This window comes from Erpetoichthys calabaricus, chromosome 17 (genome assembly GCF_900747795.2).
Source record: "Erpetoichthys calabaricus chromosome 17, fErpCal1.3, whole genome shotgun sequence".
Lineage (NCBI taxonomy): Eukaryota > Metazoa > Chordata > Cladistia > Polypteriformes > Polypteridae > Erpetoichthys > Erpetoichthys calabaricus.
The window spans coordinates 31340300-31366497 of record NC_041410.2 but is presented as its reverse complement, the minus strand read 5'-3'; the positions used below and the strand labels follow the sequence as shown (position 1 = coordinate 31366497).

The following is a 26198-nucleotide window of genomic DNA, read 5'->3' as shown; positions in this document are numbered from 1 at the left end:
TAATTTAAATTGCACCTTCCACACGCAAAGGCAAATTTACGATGTAACATTATGTTATAGCGCACTTATAATGCGAACATGGGGCATTTGTCCTTTTCAAGTAAAATTTATACCGATTTACGATTTAAAAATAAGACATAGACAAAAATAGCTAACAGTAAAGTCACTATACAATTCATAAAAGGATCGCAGGGTTACCATTTAAAAAGTTTATTCAAATATTAGAAATGATGTTGAAAGATGCACTCACTCTCAAAGAATTAAATGTAACACAGAAACCCTGGACAGTCCACCACTCCAACTTAACTAAAATCCCCCTTTTAATTAGTAACTTAGGCCTATTACAAATGCAGCATATGGCCCCTTCAACAACAGATGTTTTCAGGAAATGAGTTTAAAGCAGGATAAAGACAAAATCTGGTCTGCTTTCTTTCTTAAAAATACATTGCTTGTGGTCGTTTTAATTTCATTTTCGAAAAGTGGGTCGAGTGATGTAAATTTCGTCCCCACTCTTCGATCGTTTCACCATAAAAAATACACCCTCCAAACCTCCTAACCGCTTTTCATTTTCTGTCAATGGTCGTCATTGAAATTAAAAGTACGACTAGATCCCGAGTCCATTATAAAGACTGAGTAACTCTGGTTTATGACTTCCTTTAGCGCTCGAAGTGCATGACTTGGGTTCGCAATAAAGACGATGTGTGTAATTTGCATTATTAAAAGCCACCGTGAAAAATGCATCCATCCTTTTTGTAACCTTCTTGTCCAGTTTTGAGTTGCAGGAAACTGGTGCGTATCTATAAGCAAGCATTAAGTGCAATGCACGAACATTCCAACTTGGGGTATGCGTCCATCCCTTAGCATTGATAGTCCCACAAATGCATTCACTCGTGTTTAACTGGAAAATTTAAAGTTGCAAATTAATATAACCAGCATATCTACAGGACCTATAGGATCTGAGTGGAAAAACTAGTACACAGGGAAAACATGAAAGCTCCACACAGATAATGCCTATATCCTATGAATTGTATAATCCAATTGAAAATTACATGGGAGCCGGAGTCTGCCTTTTAACATTAGTCACATCGCTGGGACCAGCCCTACACTCTGCACCAATTCATGTAATTGTACAATACCAAACCCACTTTATTTTTCAAAATGCCTTACATACAGTAAAAAAAAATGCAGTAGCTGTTTTCTTCTGTTAGGTTACTGACGCATTTATCTCAATGCAGAGCGGGCTTACGAAGCACTTTCTATAACAGCGGGGGGAAGTTATAATGAATATGTAATCAGAAATTTGAAAGAAGAACTTCTAAAAAGATACACTTTTTGGTTTAAAATAATAATTTATGGCTTGTAAAATATCTTATATGGATATTAATGTATGAATTAGAAGACAATACTGTATTATTTATTATATTTCCCCCCTATTGTAAAATATAGTAAAGTCCGGAAGGCGTGTCGTCGGCGCCAACAGGAAGTGAATTCAGCGAAGCCGCGCGACAGGTAAATGCCCGGGCCGTAACTTTTTGATAAGAGTGTATAGAGTTTAATTGTAACTACGGGAACGGGTGGCTAATACATCCTAAATCTTCTTACCGATTGTATTTCAAAAAGTAATGGGAACGAGACAAAGCCTTTTGTTCCCAATGCCTTATGTGAAAAGGCTGCCTGGCAATACTGCTGTAGACAACACTAGAGGTAGCCTGCATCCTCTGCATCACTTATAAGCAAACGATTGTTAATAGATTCAAATAAAAAAACATTTAAAATGAAAGGTGTAACAGACATTAAATGCAGCTTAACTTTCACTGCACGCACAACAAAAAATCCTTTGAAATCGCATATTAAATAATGACAATGGAGACTTTTTGCAAATGAACCATAAATACGTGGTATAATTAATATTTTGACGCACAGACATTTTAGGTGCAGAACCTTATGAGGGATGCATTTTCACTAAGCTATTACGAAGTGGTGGCTGCAGACAGTTCGTTTACCTCATGGCTTTCCTACTGATTATTTATTTTATTCTTTGAAACGGAACAAATGTGATGCACTTTATTTGTATGTGTTTACCTGATTTAAAACCGAAAATTAGAAACAGCTACTAGACGCAACTTATCCATCATTTTGCAGGTGTCACTTTCAGGGCTGGTGCTATTCTTGCACCGAATTTTGCTATAACTTGTTCTGTATAAGTATGTCATGGAATAAGAATTCAGAAAATGGAAGGATTTTTCAGTTTTATAAACTGTTTCTTATGGCATACAAAATGTCCAACGAGTGCAAAACATACTGCCTGCTAGAATTGAAACTCAATAAATGTTTATTGACACGGATTGGCATACTGTCCAGGTTCTACCGTACCATAATGACTGTGTGATTTATTTGTTAGCCATTTTTGTAATCTTTGGGGGTTCGAAAATTTGGCCAAGTATTTTCCATTTTTTCTCACTCACAATCAATTTAGAAAAATGTAGAATACTATAGATAGGTTGTATGGTTTTGCTTTGCTTTTTTTTAAAACTTTTGAGGACGTTGCTTTCTTTTGGATGATCACCAACAAAGGCAAAAATCCATTCACAGCCCTGGATGTGATTCTGCTTTGATGCTTCAGCTGGTTTGTGTATTTAAAGAAATTTACAAGAATTGTGTGCAAAGGCAGTGACAAAACTTTGTTGTACCTTGAAGTAAATAAAGATCCACAGTTGATTTCAAACTGTGCAACTTTAAAGTTGAAATAAGAGGTGAAATTAAACAAGGAATTAAATTAATAGAAAGAGTCACCATGTGTTTAACAGGGGATTGCATTAACTTGCTGTAATGAGAAGTACAAATTAACTGTGTTTACATTGTCATTCAGCTGTCATTTTTTCTTAACTATGGTATAAAAAAAACGAGCCAGACAGCACAAACTACCTGGTATGTAATTCTTTTTTTTTAGTTTTTAAAACACACTAATTGTGAAAACACGCTTTTTAATTCACATTAAGCATTAAAACTTATAGAAAGGCAGAATCCGAAATGCTTTGCGTGTTTAATGACTAAAAATAAACCACGTTTTTCTATCACATTTTTAGTCTTTTGCTTGTTAGATCAGAACACTTGCATTCAGAGCCTGTCTATTTCTGTCTAGATTTCTACTTCCGTATTGTTTTTGTTTTAGACAGGTTTAGATACATTTAAACATTTGATCTAATTTTTATGTTAAGATGTATTCTCCTTTAAATGTGTAAAGTCAAGGCCAAGGTAGCAATACGAGCCACTGTGTAACATATAGAAACATACAACAAAGTGTAAGTTCTGATAGAAGCAATGCAATCAATAGACAATGCAACAAGGTTACAGTACAGTGTGAAAGGGAATATCTTGGAAAGACACTTGGTTATAGAGGAACTAGACATTTTTGTGCACTCTTGTCTTATAGAACCAGAGTGGAAACTACAATACCATTTTCCAGATGATAGAAGAGAGAATAGACCATGTAATGGGTGGGAATGGTCTTTCACAATGCTACTGACTCTGTTATAACAGTGGGTTTAGTACATGTGTTTCTGGGGAGGTAGATGAAAACCTTCTCAGCTTCTGTTCCTTAGTTTGTGTACAAAAAGTTATCGGAAGGCTAAATGACTTGTCTTGGTTTATTGTTTTTCCCTCATGATGATCTGTTATTGATTTTCTAAACATTTATATAATTCATGAAGTAGCACTTGGATAATTGCAAGTTTTCTTAGACATTTTGATACTGTAAACCATTTACTGTTGACAATTAATACAATAGCACAAAACCTTGCAACCTTGCATTTGTTGTATGCTTTTGTCATTAACAGTATTCAGGTTTTCACCTTGTAATTTTAAGGCTGTAGAAAAAACCTCTGTTTTCAAACCCATTTGTCCTGAGAGTCACAGGGAAGCTGGAGCCATTCCCAGCATACACTAGGCACAAGGCAGGAACATTAACATTTCAATACATAGCGATAATCATTTACATATAGGTGTGGTGTATTACTATTAATTTGCACATATTATGTTCCGCCTAAGCATTTGTGGTGCAGTGGTTGCTCCAAAATGCTGTATGTGGTGTATTGGCATTCTGTACATGAGTGGTTCCTGACTTGTGCCTGATGATGAGGGTTGAAGATCAAAGTGTCTGAGGCCCTACATTTGAATCATCATGTTTATAAAAATGATGAATGCATCTTTACAAAATATTTATTTTTAATTTATTGTGCCTGATGCTGAGGGTTGAAGATCTGAGTGTCTGGGGCCCTGTATTTGAATATTTATGTTTATAAAAATGATGAATGGATTTTACAGAATATTTATTTTTTATTTATTAGCTAAATATGTTAAAATCAAATGTACAAACAGTTGGCAGAAGGACCACTTCGTCAAAAAGGAAAATGCTTTTTCAGTTCAGAAACCAAAATTCATTTTATTTATTTTTTTAGGATATTTTCTGTTTTTTACTCGGACAAATTTAAACTGGGAACATGATGAACATGGATGAATCAAACCCAGCTGCTGTTCCAATGGCAGCTCTTGATATTCAAGGTGATGGCCGTTGGCTTTCACTGGTAAGGAAAATGGGAGACTGTCTCCAGTGCAGTAGTTATGATTATGTTGCCTTTAAATGTTGCTGCTTTTGTTTGTAGAACTTTATAGGAATAGTTGTTTCTTTAAAGGACTATGGAAATGTACTTAGATGTATTAGCATAATCTAAATCTTTATCTCATTGATTTTTAATGGCACCTTTTGGTTTTGCATTTGTCAGTCTTTAGGTTTTCAGACTGATGTTCAGTGTTTGTTTTTAAATGTGTGTACCTACTTTCTGTTCCTATTCTAGCTTAATTTAACTTCGTAGTTAAGAAGTTATTTTAGAACTCAGAAGTCAGCATGTTCAAATCCAACACCTGGGTAAATACATACAAGAGGCAAATTGCTGAAATTCTTAAACTGAAGAAGACACTTAAAACATTATATTGTGATATTAATATATAGGTAATTGAATTTTTGTGGAATCCCTAATTATGGACAGTAAATAAAATATAGTGTATAAGTCCTATTTATTTCTGCTGTTTATTATTCCACTCATCCCTCTTTTATACTATACTCATACTTTTCTTGCAATACCCTTTAGACTCCAAAAGCTATAAAAAATTTATTAGAAGGAAAAAAAAGCAATTGCTGTTGTCATAAGCCGGCATTTTAGACCTCATACACTATTTAGGATATCTGTTGCCAGTTGTTTCTTCTTATTATTACATTTAACATATAACTTGAAATTTATGTTATATAACAGATGGTACTATTTCTATTATTGTGAAGTTTATTTCTGCTAGCGCACGGCTGTTTTAAGACACATTTTATATTTGCACATTAATTCTTCTACCATGCTTCAGATAATAAACTATCAGACAACAAATTAAACTGTTCGCTGTTTAATTTCTGGCTATATAATGTTGTGTTATACCTTTTACCATTCACTCTATTGATATGCTTATTTTTATGTTGAGCTTCCATTGAAATTAGAAAGAGGTGGCTGTGGATTGACTTTACATGGTGTACTGTGATCAGTATATGGTGTAAATCTGACTTGGCTTGCCTGTTTTAAAAATTAAATAAACAAATGGCAATTTTTTTACTTAACATCTTCTGCAAAAGTTCTACTACCGAACATAAATGTTACTTCATTCAGGTTGGGGACTTTAGTCTTCCTAAAGTCTTACTCTTCAGACTAGTGTGAATATGCAGTAGCTTGGATATTCCTTTAGACAAGGAATAAAGGAAAGAGGTAACAAGTCCAATGTTTTAAAATCACAACTTTTTAAACCAGTTGCATTTAGCAAGGATGCTCAAATGTGGAAATGGAAAAAGGAGGTGTTTGGTAGCATGGAGCTTTTTGATATAAATATAATCTATACAGTAAACTAGTCAAAAAGTAATGTTGTCAGTCCATTAACAAAAGAAATACCTGCCTTTATTCACTGTCAATTTATATTTAATTAATCATTTTTATAAAATAAACTGATCAATTTGAACATGAATGTAATACTGGATTTGGGGACAACCTTTTGCAGTGACTTTAGTGGTAATTTTTAAGCTATTTGTTAGGAAAAACTGTTCCAAGGAAGTGTGGCCTGAAGGGGGCGCTTCAGCATCCCAAACCAGAGACAGACACAACTCCAGGACAACATATGGCTTTTATTTTGCTGTGGGCTATACTTCCCAAATTACTTTCCACCAACCAACACAGTACAACACAAACAGCCTATAGCAAAGCCTTTTTTCCTTCTTTTCTTTGTCTTTGTTTCTCTCTTTCCACCTCCACCAGCAAGCTTTGTCTCCCCCCTCCTGATTAAGACACGTGTAGCAGTGGCAGCTGCTTCCTTTTATGCTGCATCCAGGAATACTTCCGGTGGCCTGTTGGCATTCTCCAGAAGCACTTCCTACGAAGTAAGGCTTGCCAATCCTTGTAGCACCCCCTGGTGGCACCCACAGAGCCCAACAGAATTGAGTTATAGAATTCTATGTCCCATTGTGCCCTGTGGGGATCTGAGGCATATGTCTTTGAATTCTTGGATCCTAATATTTGATTTTTTTTTTGTTTCTTTACACATGTGCAAGGAGCCTGCTTATGGTGATGTACTAGGAGGTGTTGTGATGCTTTTTCTTCAGTTGCCTTTGATGGTCTCTCTTTCTGTGCCAATACTAAGTGGCCTGTTACTGTCCATGACTACAGAAATCTTTGCCTAAAATAATGAATACAAGACCATATGGTAGTCTCACTGGTTCATGCTTTTTAATAGTTCCTTTCTCATTTTGAGAGTAACTTATTTTTAGAAGGAGGGTTGCATTCTCTGAGTTCCTACCTTTTTTTGAAAAAAGAACAGTGCAAGAATTTAGTCTAATAGGATGAGATATTGCATTACCATGCCTCAGTATTGTTTCTGCTTGACCCAAGTTATGTATTGGATTGTTCATACATCATTACAAAGACTAAAGCATTTTGTGGACTTGTCATTGTTCTGTCCTGCAGCACAACCGTTTTGTGTCAGACAGCAAAGGAAAAGAGCCAGAGCTTCTATTTGTTGGAGACTCTTTGGTGCAGTTGCTTCATCAGTTTGAGGTAACGACCATCTTTATATGTGGCCATCTAGTCATTTCACATACCTTTATGTGTGACCTTTTTTCTTCTTCTTTTACAGATATGGCGAGAGCTGTTTTCCCCTCTTCATGCTTTGAATTTTGGAATTGGAGGCGATGCAACTCAGCATGTCTTGTGGAGATTGCAGAATGGGGAACTTGATCATATTAATCCTAAGGTGAAAGTAACTAAGGCAAAAGTTAAACTGCAACTTGCTACAGTAGCTCTAAGCTATAATATAGATAATTTTATATACTGTATTTAAACTCTTTTATAACAATTTCAGTACTGTACATCTCTTGGAGAACACACAACAAATGATTTAATAGCACTTTATCAATACACCCCAGAGATGCAGAGTCATCTGAGAAATTCTGCAAGTAACATGAGCTGGTGTTATATTTATAGTCTGAGGTGTACAGAGTCGCACAGTAAAAGAGACTCTATAAAAAAACAAATATTTGAAACTGAATTGCCTCATTTAACTCAGCAACATTTTAGCTGAGTTAAAGTGAGAACTTTAGATCCATCCCTAAGTGATTAATTTATTATTGATTCACTTACACAACATAAAACTGTTTTCTGAAGATTAAATTATCTTATGGGTTTAAATATGTTTTTTTTTTTCAAAAAAGACATTGGTCCACATGAATGTTAAATCATTGTATTCAGTAATGTGTTTGTTATTTGGATTTTTTTATCCATTATTTAGACTTGAATAAAGATCAGGTCACAATTTACATAAAATGAATGTTATCTATACAGATATTCTAAACTCTTCACACACTTACATTCCCTACTGAATATACATATGCTTCAACCTGAACTGTAGATTTTATATGTTTGCTAATATTAAGTTATGCTCATGTGAAAAAACACAATTGACATTTATATAAATTAAAATTATGAAATAAAGTTAAGCATACTTTTAATTATTGGTGATACCCAAAGTTTTTGAACATAGCAAAAGTCTAGGTCTGTGTTGCTCATTTGAAGTAATTTCTATCCTATATTGTAGCTTGTGTTTAAATTTGGCCCTGAGTGCATTTCTTTGTTTTTCTTGCTCATAGCAACTGACCCTATTTTCTTCTACATTATTAATATTAATTATGTGTTTTACAGGTGGTGGTAGTATGGGTAGGCACTAACAACCATGGTCATACTGCTGAGCAAGTAGCTGGAGGCATTGGGGCTATTGCTTATGAAATTCATAAAAAGCTGCCTAGTGCCAAGGTGCTTATATTGGTAAGTGTGTTTTTTTAGATGTGTTGAGATAATTATAAATAATATACAGGTTATCTTGAAAAAGGTAAAATATATTTTATTGCTTTAAGGGTCTTTTGCCTCGAGGGAAGAACCCAAATCCATTACGTGAGAAGAATACAAGAGTTAATGAGTTTGTGCAGCAGGCATTACCCACACTTCCTTGGGCAAACTTCCTTAACTTGGATGATGGATTTGTGCATTCAGATGGAACTATCTCACATAATGACATGTATGACTACCTCCACCTGACCCGAGCTGCTTATGCACGTGTGTGCAGGCCCCTTTATGATAAAGTCAAGAGATTGCTTGAGGAACAAGACCGTATGGTGTCATGAAACCAAAGCCTTGAACATCTCTGAGATTACAGACTTGTTTCATACTGCTCTGTCCTGTTACTTTGTGGTGCATTCTGTATGTCATTCCTACTATGTTCCACATGCAAAGTAAAGCAAAAAGTATTTATTTTGCATGTGACTGGGCCATGAATGGCCTGCTCCTCATTAGAGAAGGATGCCATATTAAATGATTTCCTCACTGCAGTCTGCCTTCTGTTCTTCATCATCATGGAGTAAACCAGCAGTCTTAATCGGTTCCTGTAACACTAAATACATTTTGTAACTGAATGAATCTGACATTATCACTTTTTTTTTTTTTTTTTTGCATATTACCTTATTCTTTGAATTATAGGACCTTTTCTTCAGACCCACTAAAATGAAGATTTCCACTAAAGCAATATCTTATTTACACAATGAGTGTTACAACTTATATCTGTAAACTGTTCATTACTGTTGAACAACTTTTATAAGTATCCAACTTGTGGATATTGAAGGAGTGAAAAAATAAGCACGCTAAGAGAAATGTTTTCCCAGTTTTACATGCGTAAAATGTAATTTCATATGTTGGAATCCCCCATAATGAACACTAAACATTGAATGGATATTAATACATACTTTGTAGCACAACTGTTGAGTTTGTCTTAAGAGAGCATGATTTAAAAAAATGGTCAGTTGAATAAAAATTTCAAACACTGTGACTGTTTTAATTACTGTGAATGTCCAAATCATTCGTACCATGCCTATGTTTTTCATTATTGTTATACTGTATGACACAATAAGTGTAACACTTAATTTTTCATATTTTTTGCCAGAAATCTTTTTATTAACATTGTTTGTTATTCCTTTCTTAAAATGTTACAGCAACATTGATTCTGACCAGCTGCTATAGCAGTCCAGATCAAACATACTGTATGCAATTACTGTATAGATATTATTCAAAGCTTTAGAGCCTAAACTATTAGAAAATACAACTGTCCTTGTCCAGATTATTTCTCTGTTGATGCCTGCCTGTTGAATAAATTTATTATAACACAGCACAGTACACTCCATGTAGACTTATTCAATTCCATCGTATGCTAAAGGAAATACTGTTCATTTACATTGTCTTGTGACTTTTCCAATAAATTCTGAGGAAAGAGTTTCTGTGTTTTTATGGTAAACTGGTCTGTTCTGTGTCGACACACCAGCATGTGGCACTGTAGTAACATTTACATCTCCTAGATTAAGAGATTTTGAGTGTTTTTTGGCCTAGTAACCATGTAAATAGTATGTAAAGCAAAATGATTGTTGTGAAGACGTGTTTTTCCTTTTATACTGTGTATGAAGTTAACATTTGCCAGCAGTGTGAACTGAGCGTTCAAATGCACTTCCAGAATGGTGAAGGCTACCTTTAGCCATTCCAGTTTTAATACAAATACCTAATCCAACAAACTCTGGATTCCAACACATTTTAGCAAAACTGACACCCTTGACCCAACATATAGGATGTGCATAATCTTGTAAAAGCATGTGTTCTTTTATTTTGTGTATGAGACTTTTGTCATCCACATATTTTTAGCTACAAAGATCATTTCAGATATGCCAGGATTCACCAATTTGTACTAACTTTTTCCAATATTCCAGTATGTTGTTTGACTACAGTATATCCTAAAAATATATCCCAGATACCATGTTAATATGCTTCACATGGCTTTATGTTGCATTCTTACACTTTTTATATTTACAGAAGTTTCTTTAAGTTTTTACAGTAATTTCTAAGCTCAATTAGTTTTAATAATTTTTGAATATATGTGCATTTACCACTTGGAAACTTTTGGAGAAAAGAGTACATACTGAATTAAAACTAAAAACATCTTCTGACTTTTTAGGTCACGGAGAAGATCTTGGGGTTTATTGAAAGTGTACAGATTATGAATATTATCATTTTTTCGTCAGTTCACAATCCCCAACTCTAAAAAGCATTTCTACAGCAGCCTGAATGATAAAACTTGCGTTAGAGATGTGATAATAACAAAAATATTATATATATCAAAAACATATTAAATTTTCACATTTTGTATTGGAAAACAGGGAGTCTTGAAAAACAGGTTGAAGATAAATGTGCTTTCACCTTACATTATCTTTTATGTTATTAGAGATGTATTATGTCAGCTGGGAATACTTCTCAGAGTAGTTTAGCTACAGGTCATGATGCTGCCATCATCTTTGATGATCCATAATACACCAAGATCATAGGATACATGTTTACAATTTCCGCAGATGTTAACCAGAGTCCACTGTGTGCCAGCTGGAGTGCTGTTTGTTATTCCATCCCTGTAAAACAAAGGTTTAATTTTAGCAGGTTTAGTAATGTTGCCACAAACCTTGACAAAGTTGCTGGTACCCTCCCATAAAAAAGGAGAATCCACAATGGTCTCTGAAATGACTTGAAACTGACAAAAGTAATCAGCACCAATCGTTGTGTATTCCATATTAAACAAAACTCAGACTTTGCTTTAGAGAGTTTTGATTCAACAGAATATTTCAAATAATAACACAAATGAAAATTGCATGGACATGTATCACTGCAAACAAGCTGGAGTTCTCAATGAGACTTCTGCACCTGTCAACAAGGAGCTGGGCCCGCTCTTCCTGAGCAAACTTCTCCAGCAGAGTCAGAGTTGAAGGGGGCCATCTTCACACTGCATGGGTCAGTTGTTTCCATAGATGTTTGATGGGATTCAGAGAAGACCACTTCAGAATAGCCTTAGCAGTTCTTGGGTGCTTTTAGCTGTGTGGTTTGGGTCATTATCCTGTTGGAGTATCCATGTCCTCGACTGACACTGGGAAGTACGTTTTGCTCCAGAATGCCTTGATAGCCTTCAGGCACCCCATGCCAGACACAGCAAAGCAGCCCCAAAACATAATCGAGCTGCCTTCATGTTTCACAGTAAGTATGGTATTATTTTCTTTGAAAGCCTCATTTTTTTCATTTGTGGACATAGAGCTGTTGTGACTTGCTAAAAAGCTCGGGTTTTGTCTCATTTGTCCAACGTACATTCTCCCAAAAGCATTACACTGACTGATTGCACAACTGGAGACACGTGTGATATGAATTAAAGAAAACAGTTTGAAAAAGCACTGTAATTCAATTATTTATGATCTATTCCATGGGTATCAACAAACAGCCCCAATCGTGTCTAAACTGCAATATATTAAAACATGCCAACAAAGATAAATATTGGCTGTTTACAACAGTAACATGCAGAAGGGTGCCTCTGAATGCACACCGCGTTGGACCTTGTAGCAGATGGTCTGCTGTTGCACATTACCACGTTGGATTGCTCTTCTGTCAGTGGAAAACAGGAAGATGAGGCTACAGTGGGTATGTGGTGACCAAAAGCAGGTTGTCAAAGATTGGGAAAAAAGTCTCCTGAGGATACACACAGATTAGGTCAGAATTTCACCTAAACAGCAGGTAATTTGTGGATCTGTCCTGCCTTCTGTGAATAGTGCAGTCTGGTTGTGGGAGTTCAATGGTGTTGGGAATGTTTAGTTGTCACACATTTGGCCTGCTAATAGCAACTGAACATGATTTGAATGTTGCAGTGTACCTAAGTGTTGATGCTGATCACATGCATCCCATTATGGCCACAATTAGCCACTTTTCAAGTAGATGCTTCAAGCAGGATAATGCACGATGTCACAAAGCATACCTCATCTCATCTTGGTTCCATGAACATGACAGTGATTTCAGTTTGCTCCCAAGGTTTTCACTCCAGTAGAGAACCTTCAGGGTAAGATGGAACCAAGTGTGTACTGAAGAAGCTGCAGGAATGGCGTGATGATGTGAAATGATCTTGGACCAACATGCCTAATGAATGCCTCTGGTATATCGTGTTGAATCCATGTCTCAAAGATTTCAAGCTGTTGTGCAGGTCAAGGGGGATTCTACTCCCTACCCAATAAAGTCAACCCTTAATCCAAGATTGCCTATGTGCAGTTTTTGGGGTGGCCGGGGAATCTGGCCCACTTTATCGGAAGCGTTCTAGTCCTACATAAACATTTTTCCTCAAAAGTTTTTTTTTCTTTTAATGCCACATCTCACCCCTTTACTTTATTGTGTTGTAGATTTATTTTTAATTGCATAAGTTTGCAATTTCTGCCCATCAATCTACACTCAAAAACCCACAATGGCAAAGTGAAACCATGTTTTTAGAACGGTTTGCAAATTCACTATAAATCAAAAACTAAAAACTCTTGCTCATATAAATATTCAGATCTTTAATTCAGTAATTTGTTGAAGCCCCTTTAGCAGCAATTACAGCTTTGAGTCTTCTTGGGTAAGTTTCTACAAGCTTTGCACACCAGGATTTGTGCAGTTTATTCCCTTCCTCTTGGCAGATCCTCTAGCTTCATTAGATTGGATGGCAAGTGTCTGCCATATTAAGGTCTCTCCACAGATGTTCTGTGGAGTTTAAGTCTGGGCCACTCAAAAACAGTAAGAGACTTGTCCTGAAGCCGCTCCAACATTGTTTTAGATTAGATTAGATTTAATTAGATAAACTTTATTGATCTCATGGGGAAATTCACATACATACAGCAGTAGAAACGTAAAAACAAAGATTTAGACTCCACAGGACAAATAATACAGCCAAATCGATATGTGTATATAAATAAATAAATATAAAGAAAGCAATGGACAGAAAAGAACCCCAGAGGCACTTCTTATCATACCATGGTGGAATGAGCCTGCGGCTAAAAGAGATCCTGGGGAGGATGGAGGGGATTTTTCACGATGGCATCTAATTTTTGTCACCATCCTCTTTTCTACAACTACTTCCGGTGTGTCCAGGGTTTGTCAGCGTGATGTTGCAGGCTTTACTGATAAGTTTTTTCCAGCATTGTGCTTCTTTTGAGCTCAAGTTGCTTCCCCAGGAGACCACAGTGTAGAACATCACCCTTACTACTATGGACTGATAGAACATTTCCAGTAGCTTGCTGAACACATCAAAAGACCGGAGTCTCCTTAGCAAGTTCAGTCATTGCCCAGTCACCCCAGTCTGAGGTCATGTGCATTCTGGAGCAAATTTTCATCAACAATTTGGCTGCATTCATCCTTCTCTCAATTTTGACCCATCTCCCTGTCCCTGCCACTAAGAAGCCCCCTCCGTAACATGATACCAACACCACCATGCCTCAGCCTAGGGCTTCTGTTAGGCAGGTGATGAGCTGTGCTTGGAGTTCTGCCTAAAAACTTTTTGTCTTACCAGATTAGAGTATCTTTTTCTTTATGCTCTCAGAGTCCAAGCAGGCAGCTACAGTATATGCCTTTTATTCAAGATTGGCTTTCATCTAATTGCTTTACCATACACTCTGGATAAATGGAGTGTCCCGGAAATGGTCTTCCATGCGACAGGTTCTCCCATCTCAGCAGAGAACTTCTGAAGCTCTGCTAGAGTGGCCGTTGAATACTTTGTCACTTCCTTGACCAAGACTCTTCTTGACCAATTGCTCAGTTTGGCTGAATGGCCAACTTTAGGAAGATTCCTGGTGGTTCCAGACTTCTTCCATTTCACAATTATTAAGGCCACTATACTGCTAGGAACACTGAAAGCTTTAGAAATGGTTTTATACCCTTGCCCTGATCTGTGCCTCACCACATTTTGATTGCGAGGGTCTACAGAGAGTTTCTTGGATTTCCTGGCATGCAGTGTGAATGGTTGGAGCTTCTCTGCTCAGATGTATGTGGCTTTTAAATGATGGTCAGTCAATTCAGTTTGCCACAGAACTCCAGTCAAGTTCTAGACACATCTCAAGGAGAATTTAAGCAAATGGAGTGCCACAGCAAAAACGGTCTGAATACTGATAGGAATGGGAAACTTCAGACTTTGATTTTTAAGAAATTTGCAAATATTTTTAAAAAGTTTGCCAGAATGGGTTATGAAGCATAGATTGATGAGCAAAAATGGGCAATTTATCCATTAAAAATTAAAACTACAACACAAAATATGCAGAAAATGGAAGGGTCTGAATACTTTCTGAATCCACAGTATGTTAATAATCCATAAATATGACAATTAAATTCATGTCACCCTAAGCAACTCCCTTTTGCATTTCTTTCCTCAGAAGAGAACAAAGAAACTCTCTGTTTGAATTCAATTAGGGGGTTAATTTACTGTCTCAAGTTTACCTCCAGAGAGGTCACTTCAGTTTGTATATTTTTTTATACAACATTTTCGTTTTTTTACACATCCAACAGCTTGCTTGGTTCAGCAAGCATATCCTCGGTGGTCAGTACGACTACCACACTACCTTATGACAAAATATATTAATAAATAAAAATGTTTCTTTGATGACATTAATAAAAAAAATTAAAAACACTCCAACATTCAAAACAGTTAACCCAATCCCTGAATACGCCACAATGTTAAGACGTGTGTACAGTAACTAGCTTGTTGAAAAAATATTAAGTGATTACTATGCCACAATTTCAATAAGTAGGTAAACAAGCTTAAAAAGTAATATTTTCTGTCTTTTAAATAATCCCTTTTCAGCAGCTCCGTGTACGACTTTATTTTTCTACTTATTTATTTTTCTACTTTTATTCTTCTCTTTTTTATTGATCAATTTAATATTGTTTATTGTATCAGTATGCTGCTGCTGGAGAATGTGAATTTCCCATTGGGATTAATAAAGTATCTATCTATCTATCTATCTATCTATCTATCTATCTATCTATCTATCTATCTATCTATCTATCTATCTATCTATCTATCTATCTAATCTTAAGGCCCTCTATGTACATTTTCATCATTTCAAAGTTTTAAATGTTTTAATGTAAGTGATATTTACTTTGTATTATAACTTTATCTCACTTATGACATTCCACTTGGGATGTGATGTAAATGTGAAGCGGTATGGTTGTAACCTTAAAAATTGCTATCATTTTTTATGGTTGTCAAACTTGGCTGATGATTAAAGCCTAACATAACTATGTGATTGAGTGCCTGACTAGGACTCTGGTGATGTGCTCTCCCATCCAGGGAATCTTTCAACCATGTGCTCCATATGGATGTCTCCTTTCACCTTTCAGATACCAAAAGCTGTTCAAAACCACAAGGATGGGGCATCTACCATTAAGCACTTGGTCGCAAAGTGTACAATTGCATGAAATTAAACCAGTAGCCTTGTAGTTTAAAGTCTTTTCCCTTAACCATAAAGCAATTTTTTTCATTCCTAAGAAAATAATTAGAATATCGCCTTTGAGTTTATCAAGAGACTATCCAAAGCTAATTGTACTAATCTAAAAATTCTGCAGTAAATAGTAAAAAATACTATCAGTAAACATCATAGATGAGCTTAAAGGCTTCAAATCTTAGCATCTAGATTATTATTCCATTCCAAACCTACCTGCGGAATATTTTGCCTGTATTATCCACTCCATACACAGTGCCGTCTGTGCCAACTTCAATCATTGCCAAGGAGCCTTGGATGTTTTGCCACTGTTGATTGCCCATGCAAGAAGTTGGTATGACATTATTCATTAAAAAGATCTGGTTTGCAGAATTGACACCCCAACAGCCAATGGGGCCACATGAATAGTACGTGAGGCCTCCAGGCAGATTTTCCCATTGAGTGAGTGTCTGGGCATTACTGTACGCCATGCTATACTGGCTGTTCATACAGAAGACTTTGTCAAACATGTTAACTCCAGAAATAAACTCATCTCCTCCTGCATCGATCTGCACCAACAGTCCTAAAGTTAACAAGAAAAGAATACAACTGTCAAGTGACTTCTGTGGCTCGATGCTTAGAGAGATGACAAAGACCTGCCATCACAGTTTGTACCTTAATATTCCAATAACAAATGCAGAAGTCTCTTTTCTATATTACTATCTTGAACTGGGTGGGTGAACACACTATTAACATTTCTGTTTTACTTTGTATTACATTTCTTCATTTTAATGTTGTTCTCTTGTAGCTGCTTAAAATGGTTGCAGTAGCAGGTGGACAACTGCACACCACTTGATTTTTAGGTTGTGCTCTTGGTATATCACAGAAAAGTCAGTTTTGAGCCAGTTTTGCCAAATGACCTTTAAAATCATGTCATCAAATGGAATAATCACAGGGAGAACATGTACATCTCACTAAAAACACAGGGAATTGTATGTATATGTAAAAAATGTAATTAATTATGAGCAATTATTACTAAATATGAGAACTATTTCATGTTTCTAAAGAATTTCACAGAATATGTGATGTGCACTCACCTTGGTATCAATGTGTATGTGTCTTTGCTAGAACATCACGTACAGTGGATTCATAAGGTATTTACACCATCCATTTTTGACCATCAGTCTACACTCAATAACTCATAATGACAAAGGGAAAACATGTTTTCAAGAAAGCTTTGCTTTATTTATCCTTGAGATGTGTCTAGAATTGGATTGGAACTGTCCAACTGTGGAAAACTGAATTTATTGTATATCATTTAGAAAAACACACACCCGTGTTTATAAGGTCCCACAATTCACATGACATGTCAGGATAGCAATCAAGCCATGAAATCCAAAGAACTCTCTGTAGACCCATGCAATCAAATTGTGGTGAGGCATAGATCTAGTAGCACAGTGGCCGCAATAATTGTGAAATAGAAGTTTGAAACCACCAGGACTCCCCCTAGAGTTCCTAGAGAAACTGACTCTTTAGGCAAGAAGGGCATGACCAAGATCCCACTGGTCACTCTAACTGAGCTTCAGAATTCCCTTGCTGAGATGGGAGAACCTGTCAGTAAGACAAGTATCTCAGCGGCTCTCCATCAATCTGGCATTTATGGTAGAGTGGCTGGACGGAAGCTGCTCTTCAGTAAAAGTCATATGCCAGCCAACTTGGGCTGTGAGAGCATGAACAACAAGATTCATCAGTATAATGAGACAAAAAGTACTAAATAATGAGGCAATGGAATGAAACCAAGTATGAACCCACCAAGACTCTTCATAGGATTGGCCATCTGGGCAAACTGAGTAACCAGGTAAGTATGGCTTTGATCAGGGAGAAGAACCCAATGGTCACTCTAAGAGAGTTTTGGGGTTCTCTGCTCAGATGGGAGAACCTGTTGGAAAGACAACCATCTCGGCAGCACTCTTTCAATTAGGCATATATGACTGCCCACTTGGAGTTTGCCACGACATTTAAAGGACTGTGAGAGCACGTGGAAAAAGATTCTCTGGTCTGATAAGACAAAAATTTAACTCTTTGTGCAAAACTCTAAGCACTATGTCTGCCAAAGACAAGCCTCTGCTCAACACCTGCCGTACCTAAGGTGAACCATGGTGGTGGCGGTATCATGCTATAGGGGTGATTTTCAGTGTCAGGGGCAAGGAGACTGTTTTAGAAGTGAGTGAAGGACGAATTCTGCCAAATGATATTTATAAGAAACGCTGCTCCAGAGTGTATGTAATCACAGACTGGGGTGACAAGTCATCTTTCAGCATGACAATGACCTGAAGCATACAGCAAAGATAACACTGGAGTGGCTTCGAGACAAGTCTCTGGCTATCCTTGAGTGGACCAGCCAAACCCCAGACTTAAATGCCATAGAGGATCTTCCAGGAACATTTGGATAAACTTCCAAATTTATCCAATTAAAATTAAATCTACAACACAATAAAGTGTGCAGAAAATAAAAGGTCTGGATACTTTTTGAACCCACTGTATGTGCTGTAGTAAGAAACATCTGCTCATTCTGTTATTCTTAATGCATTGATTTACTATTAGTGTAAGTGTAAAAACATAACAGAAAACAGTACAAAGTAATTGCTCATTATTATACTTTCTTTGCTTCTATTTTCAGAAAGATGTATGCATGCTATTTGACACAATTTTAAAAAGATTAAATATGTGACTGGTACCTGGAACATTCACCCACTGACCAGCCACCATCTTGAAGATGTTGTTGTCTGTGTTGACTCCCCATACCCCAGCAGGCCCGACAGTGACATGCTTCAGTTCTCCTGGTAGCTGTACCCAGGTATTGCCATAGAGAGTGAAGACATTATTACTTGCATTTACACCAAACACCTGGCCCAAGCCGGCATCAATCTGTTTCAGATTCCCATCCACCTGCTGGCAGTTCAGAGCTGCAAACAAATCAGGTATTTTATGTGTTAAAATGGCCCTGTGTATTCATATATCCAAAAGTCTTGATTCAGTTTTAGGACTATATAGAGCCTGAAACAATCCTGGCACATTAAGACAGGAACAAATCCTGGTCAGAACACAGAGGACCGATATGGAGTCAGGAAACAACCTACAAGGGCTGGCACAGTGATGCAGTGATTAATGTTACTTCATCACAAATGTAGGACATGGGCTCTACGTTCTGACCTAATAAATGCCCTAGTAGGCTTTACACATATTCTTTATACAGTATCTGTGTTATTGTTTATTCAGATACTCAGTTTTTATCCATTGTGCAAAAATGCCAGGTTAAAATTGTCGGGGAATCTAATTTGGTCAAGTATGAGTCAATGTAATGGTCTGGTAGCACAGCTAAAGCTGCTTCCTGCTTTGCACCTGATGCCACTGGAATATACTCTGAAACCTGTAAGGGAAAAGAAAATTCTTGAAACTGCCAGATAGTTAAACTAGGGCATTATGACTTTGTTTGTACCAGCTCATTTTCTTTAGAAAATGACATCACATGCAGTATAACATTTAACTTTGGGGTTTGTTTTCTGATAACAGCTGTGGTTGTCCAAGTGAATAACAGGTTGATCCAACAACGAATTGTTGGGATACCAAACTGACTGTCCCCGTTTACTTGCTGGGAAAACTAATAAAAAAAAAAAATAAAAATAATAATAATAATAATAATAATAATAATAATAATGCATTTTATTTATAGGGCACTTTACATTAGCAGTAAATCTCAAAGATGCAACATAAAAAGTTTAAACAAAGGCAAAGCAAGTATAAAAACAGAGATAAAACAATAATATTTATAGCATTCTTGTTAATAAGCTTTCCTAAATAGAAAAGTCTTTAGCTGTTTATTAAAACAGCCCACAATCTGCTGTGTTCTTAGGCTCTCTGGTAGGGCATTCCAGAGCCGTGGAGCAGCGGCTGCAAAGGCTCGATCTCCCATTGTATAAAGTTTGGTCACAGGGGGGCAAAGGCGGTAGGTATTTGTAAAACGGAGGTTTCTTGTAGTGGATGTTAGTATAAGGAGTTCCTTTAAGATATTATGGAGCATTTCCATGGATACACTGGTGAGTAAAAAACAGAGTTTGTATTCAATTCGGAGATGGATTGGGAGCCAATGAAGTGATCGAAGGATTTGTGAAATGTGTTCATATTTCCGCACCCTCATCAGGATTCATGCAGCACTATTTTGAATTTGTTGTAGCTTTTGAAGGCTCTTGTTGGGTATCCTGATGAGGAGTGCATTACAATAGTCCAGTCTGGATGAGACAAAGGCATGAACCAACTTTTCAGCATCACAGAGGGAGAGGTAGAGACAGAATTTGTCTATGTTTCGAAGATGAAGGAATGCAATTTTACAAAGGTGATGGATATGTGTATCAAATGACAGATGGGAGTCTAACTTGACACCCAGATTTGTAACAGAAGGGGAGAGGGTAATGGTACGGTCAGAAAAGGAAACACAATTTACAGAGGAACAAAGTTGATGGGGGTGCCAATTAAAAGAGCTTCAGTTTTGGTGCTGTTCACCTTGAGGAAGTTCTTGGACATCCAGGCCTCAATCTCATCCAAGTAAGAGGAAAAAGTTGATGGAGGTGTAAAAGAAGTCGAATCCAGTCTCACATAGAGCTGCGTATCATCAGCATAGCAATGGAATGAAACTCCATGCTTGCGGATGATGTGACCCAGGGGTAGCATATAGATATTAAAGAGGGTCGGCCCAAGGACTGATCCTTGTGGGACCCCACAGGTGACAGTGTGGGTATGAGATTTAGCATCCCCCAAGGCCACATACTCAGCCCTGTCTGTAAGATAGGACTTGAACCACTCCAAAGCAATACCAGAAAGTCCAATTGTATAGTGAAGATGATGAAGGAGAATATTATGATCTACCGTATCAAATGTAGCTGTAAGGTCCAGGAGGGTAAGGAGTGATGGAGAGCCCTGGTCAGCAGCCATCAGGAGGTCATTGGTGACTCTGACCAGGGCTGTCTCTGTGCTGTGAGAAGTTTGGAAACCAGATTGAAGTTTTTCAAACAGATTGAATTTTTTGAGGTGATCCTGAAGCTGAACCAAAACAACCTTTTCCAAAACCTTAGACAAAAATGGAAGGTTGGAGATCAGACGATAGTTTGCTATCACTTCAGGATCCAAATTGGATTTTTTTAAATGAGGTCTAATTTTTGCGGTTTTCAAGGCTAGTGGGACTAAGCCGCTCTGGAGAGAGTGATTAATGATGTCAGCAATAAGAGGGCTTATATCTGATACATTAGCTTTTACCAGAGGAGTAGGAAAAGGGTCCAATGAACACGTTGAAGGTCTCATCCTCTGTACAATGCCCTCAGCTTCTTTAACTGTGGTACAGAGGAACTGGGAAAGGCATCCCATTGGCTTTGATGTAGAAACATCCAGCGATGGAGGGCTGGAGGCAGACAATGAGGAGCGGATGATGTCTACTTTAGAGGTGAAATATTCAATAAAATTATTGCACTGCTCCTCTGTGAAATTATTACAGGTATAGGTGTGAGGATTGAGTAAATGATTTATCACTGAAAAAAGTTGTTTGGAATTTCCAGGACTGTTGTTGATTAAATTTGAATAGTATTGAGATCTGGCAGTGGTCTGTGCCCTGGAGTAGTTTTTTTGGCGTTCCCGATAAGCTAATTTGTGGACCATTGAACTGGTTGCAACAAAACGCTGCTCACTGAACTTCTTGCAACAAAACAATGCACAATGGCATTCAAAAAAAGAATAACAAATAGGTGCCTTGTAACACATGGCCTAGTTTTAAAGACTATAACAAGAATTCTGTGAGTGGGCTGTGGAGCTCGTCTCTTTGGGTCACTAAAACCAGAAGTGTTTTTTTTTATGGCCTAAGGACTGCGAGGGGCAGAGTCACTGGGCAGTTTCTCTGTGTTGTGGAGGAAAAAGAAGATAAAGCAGATAGCAACTGCCCCCTTTCTTGGCTTAGGAGGGTATCACATACCTGTGAAGAACTCAGCAGGTGACCGATGCACATGCATGACACAGTTTACATGTGAGAAGTCTTATTTGTTTTATTTAGGACTTTTAATATTTTTGACTAGTTGAAGACTTTACATAATGCTTAATTCACATGTGTATTTCTGGAGTATACAATTTATTGAAAGCTGATTGTGAAAATTAAAATATATTCAAATGTCTTATGTAAATGAACCTAGCTGAATAAAGGAAGCTTACTGTTTGATTTGTTCAGTCTGCCATGCTACATTAAAAGAGAGCACATGGAACTTCACCTATAGGTGTTCATATATAGCGATGACTCAAAGCTCATCTTTGTTTACTAAATATTTTCTGCAACATACCCCAAGTAATAAACAAAAGTCTAACATGCACATCTTTGGAGTTCATTAAAAACACAAGAAGACATGGGGAGAAACTGTAAACTCCTCACTGATTTGAACCCAACCTCTAGAGATGTAAGGTAGCTGTACTGTCACCCTTTCGTATAAGCATATTCAAACTGCTGCCTCCAGACTTTCCTGAAATGTCTAAGATGTTAAAGTCTGTATTAAAGTCATTCGATTTTTAGGTTTAGAAGAGATGTCATCAAATAAATGTGTTGTTCTGTTGTACAGCACCACTTGTGTTCTGCTGGTAGCACTCATTTCAGCACAAGAAACTACCTGAAGATTGCAGCTTAAAGTGTTACATTTGCATGTTCATATTGTACACTTATTACTGTGAAATCACTTCAGGTTTTTGTAGTGCTTCTTGACCACGAGTAAATCCCATCATATGATATACTGTTTATGTGTCTTGATATCGAGTTATGCAAGACACTAAGCTTTTAGGGGTTCCCCCTTAGTTTTGGCCCTCTAGACAGGAGAAAGCCCTTGCTTTTAGGCAATTTTTGGAGCATATTTCGTGCAGAAAATTACACTGTTATAATAAACTAATTCAACAAAAATGATCAGAAGAACTTGAAGTTGTGCACGCCACATCAAACAACTCCAGCGGTTTACCCCCTAATGGGATACAAGGGGTGAAATTTACCCCTTTTCACAAAACCTCAAAAAAAATGGAGTTTGGTAATACAGGTATGTGGAGTATCATTTTTTGAGTATCACTTTTTCAGGTTGCTGTATCATATTTGTGATATTTAATTCTTTACCGCAGTTCTAGCCCCCTAAGAGATACTCCCGGAAGGGTAAAAACGATAAATTTCAAACATAAGCATGTGGGGTATCTTTTTCAACAGTTTCAAAGTCAGTGATTTTAAATATAATGTTATTTTTGAGGGCGGTACGGTGGTGCATTGGTAGTGCTGCTGTCTCTTGTTAGGAGACCCAGGTTCACTTCCCGGGTTCCGCCCTGCATGGAGTTTTCATGTTCTCCCCGTGTCTGCGTGGGTTTCCTCCAGGTGCTCCAGTTTCTTGCCACAGTCCAAAGACATGCAGGTTAGGTGCATTGGCGATTCTAAATTGTCCCTAGTGTGTGCTTGGTGTGTGGGTGTGTGTGTGTGTGCCCTGTGGTGAGCTGGCGCCCTGCCCAGGGTTTGTTTCCTGCCTTGCGCCCTGTGTTGGCTGGGATTGGCTCCAGCAGACCCCCATGACCCTGTAGTTGGGATAAAGCGGGTTGGATGGATGGATGGATGTTATTTTTGATTTTTGATCCTTTACTTGGGATCCAATCCCCTATCAACCTCTATCATGGAATGAAAAAGTACCATTTTCTATTACAACAGAATATTTTGACTTTAAACATTTTAATTGAAGCATGTGGTTTAAAAAATCAAATATATAATGTAATTACTTTTATTTATTTGGCACTTCTAACTCAGAAGTAAGTTATTACATTTCTTATGAACACCCCGAATGAGGGCAGCTTATGCTAATTCAGACTTTTATTTATTTTTGCATCAATACATCAATGTCCTCAGTTTCATTTCTAAATCAAAGATATATGAGTATATGAGACATTAACTCATTTCATTTCTGTTCCATAAGTTGGCAGCAGAAGCATGTCCTCGCCAACGGTGTAGCAAGGTTCACAGGGGCCCGGGTGCAATCATCATTGAATGGGCCCCCAAACCTGCGCGCTTCGTGCGCTCGCAAAAAAAAAAAAAAAAAAAGAGGCCTGATGGGCCCTCCCGGGTGCATTGCACCCCTTGCCCCATTGTAGCTACGCCACAAGTCCTCGCATTGACTTCACACCCTTACTGAGCAAAATTAGAGTTGCCAATAAACCTAATGAAAAGTCAAGCAAAATGACACCTTTTATTGGCTAACTACAAAGAGTACAATATGCAAGCTTTCGAGGCAACTCAGGCCCCTTCTTCAGGCAAGATGTGACTTTTCACTACATTCATAATGGCTAACACGGTACAACACCCTAGTACTACAATAAACCTAAGAAACACATCTTGGGATGTTTGGGGGGTTCAGAACATGAAGACCACCGAGCCAGTGACGGGATGGTTCTTGAAGTCATGATGCAGTAAGGCTAATGACCTTTTATGAAGCAAAGTCTGACTAAGGAGTTTTTACAACTTCACCTCCCACTGCAGACACAATTTACTTACGGTACGTAATGTTGCAAGCTTTTCATTTTTATTCCCTTCACTATGTAGTGTAAATTTTCAAGAGCCTGTTTAGGAGAGAAGTGGCTTCAAATGTACAACACAACTTTTAAAAATTTCCTATCCAATATGTTTACATCTCTAAAAGCTAATTCAGTTAAATATTTTACTCACTCAAATACTGTTGATGACTTACCCACACAGGAGCCAGTGAAGACAGTGAAGAAGATCAGGTAACACTTCATTCTTGCTCAGCGCTTTCTTTTGGTTAACTCAGCGTTTCCATGATATGTTCTTATACAGAAGCTTAGTTGAAATTGACCAATAGTAGACTTGGCAATGTGAACCGACTGTCTGTAGGTAAATACCATGAGAAACCTAAACAGAGCAGGAGGATGCTATTTCATTGGGAGATGTAAATCAGATGGCCACACAGTGCAAATGAAGAGAATATTTCCAGAGCTAATTGGTCTCAAATGATTCCCTTTTGGCACCTGTGGCATTTTACAGGCCCCTAGGGTTACACTGTCTCATGAAACAATAAGGAATGGTTATCTACTGGATTTCCATTTAGGGTTAATATTTGTTGGCACTGTGAATTGTGTTGGTACCCCTCAGCTCCATGAAGAATGGGGCCAAACCCCAGGATGTGTTTCTGTCTATGTGGTGTTTGCACATTCTCCCTGTTTCCCTCTGGGTTTTCCTCGCATGATAATGTCTGCTCAAAGATCCTGAACAATAGATTGGCACGTGATCCAGGGTTAGATTGTGTCTTGCAAATGATGCTGCAGTGATATTGTATTGGATCAAGATGATTAAAAAATAGATTAGCTGTGGCTACCGTTGCTAACCTGGTCTTATCTAAGAATGTTTCTAAAAATTTTGTTTTACCCTTCTCTGAGAAAAATGCATTTGTCTGTGAGTCTTAGAAGAATCTACTTGTGGATATGTGTATGTTTCCATAAATAACTGATGCAAAGATCAAGGGAGGCATTTTACAAGCTCTCTGAAGATCTGCTAATGGGGCCAGAGGAAATCACACAAGAGACACTCAAGGATGTTATTGAGAATTTTATTAGCAAATGCAGAGCACTAAACCTCACCCAGCTGGTTGACAACATACATGAAGCATACAAAACCATGAAGCGGAACATGTTGCTAAAGATTCACATATGGACCCCCCTGCTAATCATGGTGCAGCCAGTGATAAATATCATGAAAGGTTTCACCAGTGGTATTAGAGCAGGCAGAACCCATTAATGCTGGCCAACTATTATTTGACACTGAAATAAGAAGCACCAACAGCAGCAAAACATGTTTAGCTCAGTTGAGCTAATGCAGGGTGACAGTATGTCAGATGGGGACATTTTTTGTACACTGGGTGGTTTCTTTTTTCTCTTAGGCAAAGACACATGTAAATATTATATTTAAAAGACATTAGATGAAGGAGCAATAGGCACCCATTGTTGAAACTGGGGTGATAAGTTTAAAGGCAAATTTCCTGAATATTCCTGTTATTGATTATTGTGATGGTTATCTATGCAGGGGTTGCCAGCTCCGGTCCTGGAGGACCACCGTGGCTGCAGGGTTTCATTCTAACCCCTTTCTTAATGAGTGACCTGTTTTTGCTGCTAAGTATCTTCTTTTGAACTAATTTTAATTGGCTTGCTCTTGAAGACTCAGATCCCTTAATGTTTT

At 37.5% G+C, this 26198-nt stretch overlaps 2 protein-coding genes across 2 annotated transcripts; one reads left to right on the top strand and one right to left on the bottom strand.

Annotated features, from left to right (window-relative positions):
* Positions 1-1450: 1450 nt before the first annotated feature.
* On the top strand, positions 1451-9896 carry LOC114667770 (platelet-activating factor acetylhydrolase IB subunit alpha1-like). Its single transcript, XM_028823208.2, has 6 exons — positions 1451-1509; positions 4458-4583; positions 7047-7136; positions 7216-7332; positions 8277-8399; positions 8489-9896. Exons 2-6 carry the CDS (start codon positions 4500-4502, stop codon positions 8753-8755), a joined length of 681 nt encoding a protein of 226 aa, XP_028679041.1. The 5' UTR covers positions 1451-1509; positions 4458-4499; the 3' UTR covers positions 8756-9896.
* A 935-nt stretch (positions 9897-10831) lies between these two features.
* LOC114667769 (fish-egg lectin-like) lies at positions 10832-24925 on the bottom strand. Its single transcript, XM_028823207.2, has 4 exons — positions 24697-24925; positions 18649-18876; positions 16148-16493; positions 10832-11068 (listed from the first exon to the last, which is right to left on the bottom strand). The coding sequence occupies exons 1-4, from the start codon at positions 24743-24745 to the stop codon at positions 10930-10932; spliced, it is 762 nt and encodes a 253-aa protein (XP_028679040.1). The 5' UTR covers positions 24746-24925; the 3' UTR covers positions 10832-10929.
* Positions 24926-26198: the final 1273 nt, after the last annotated feature.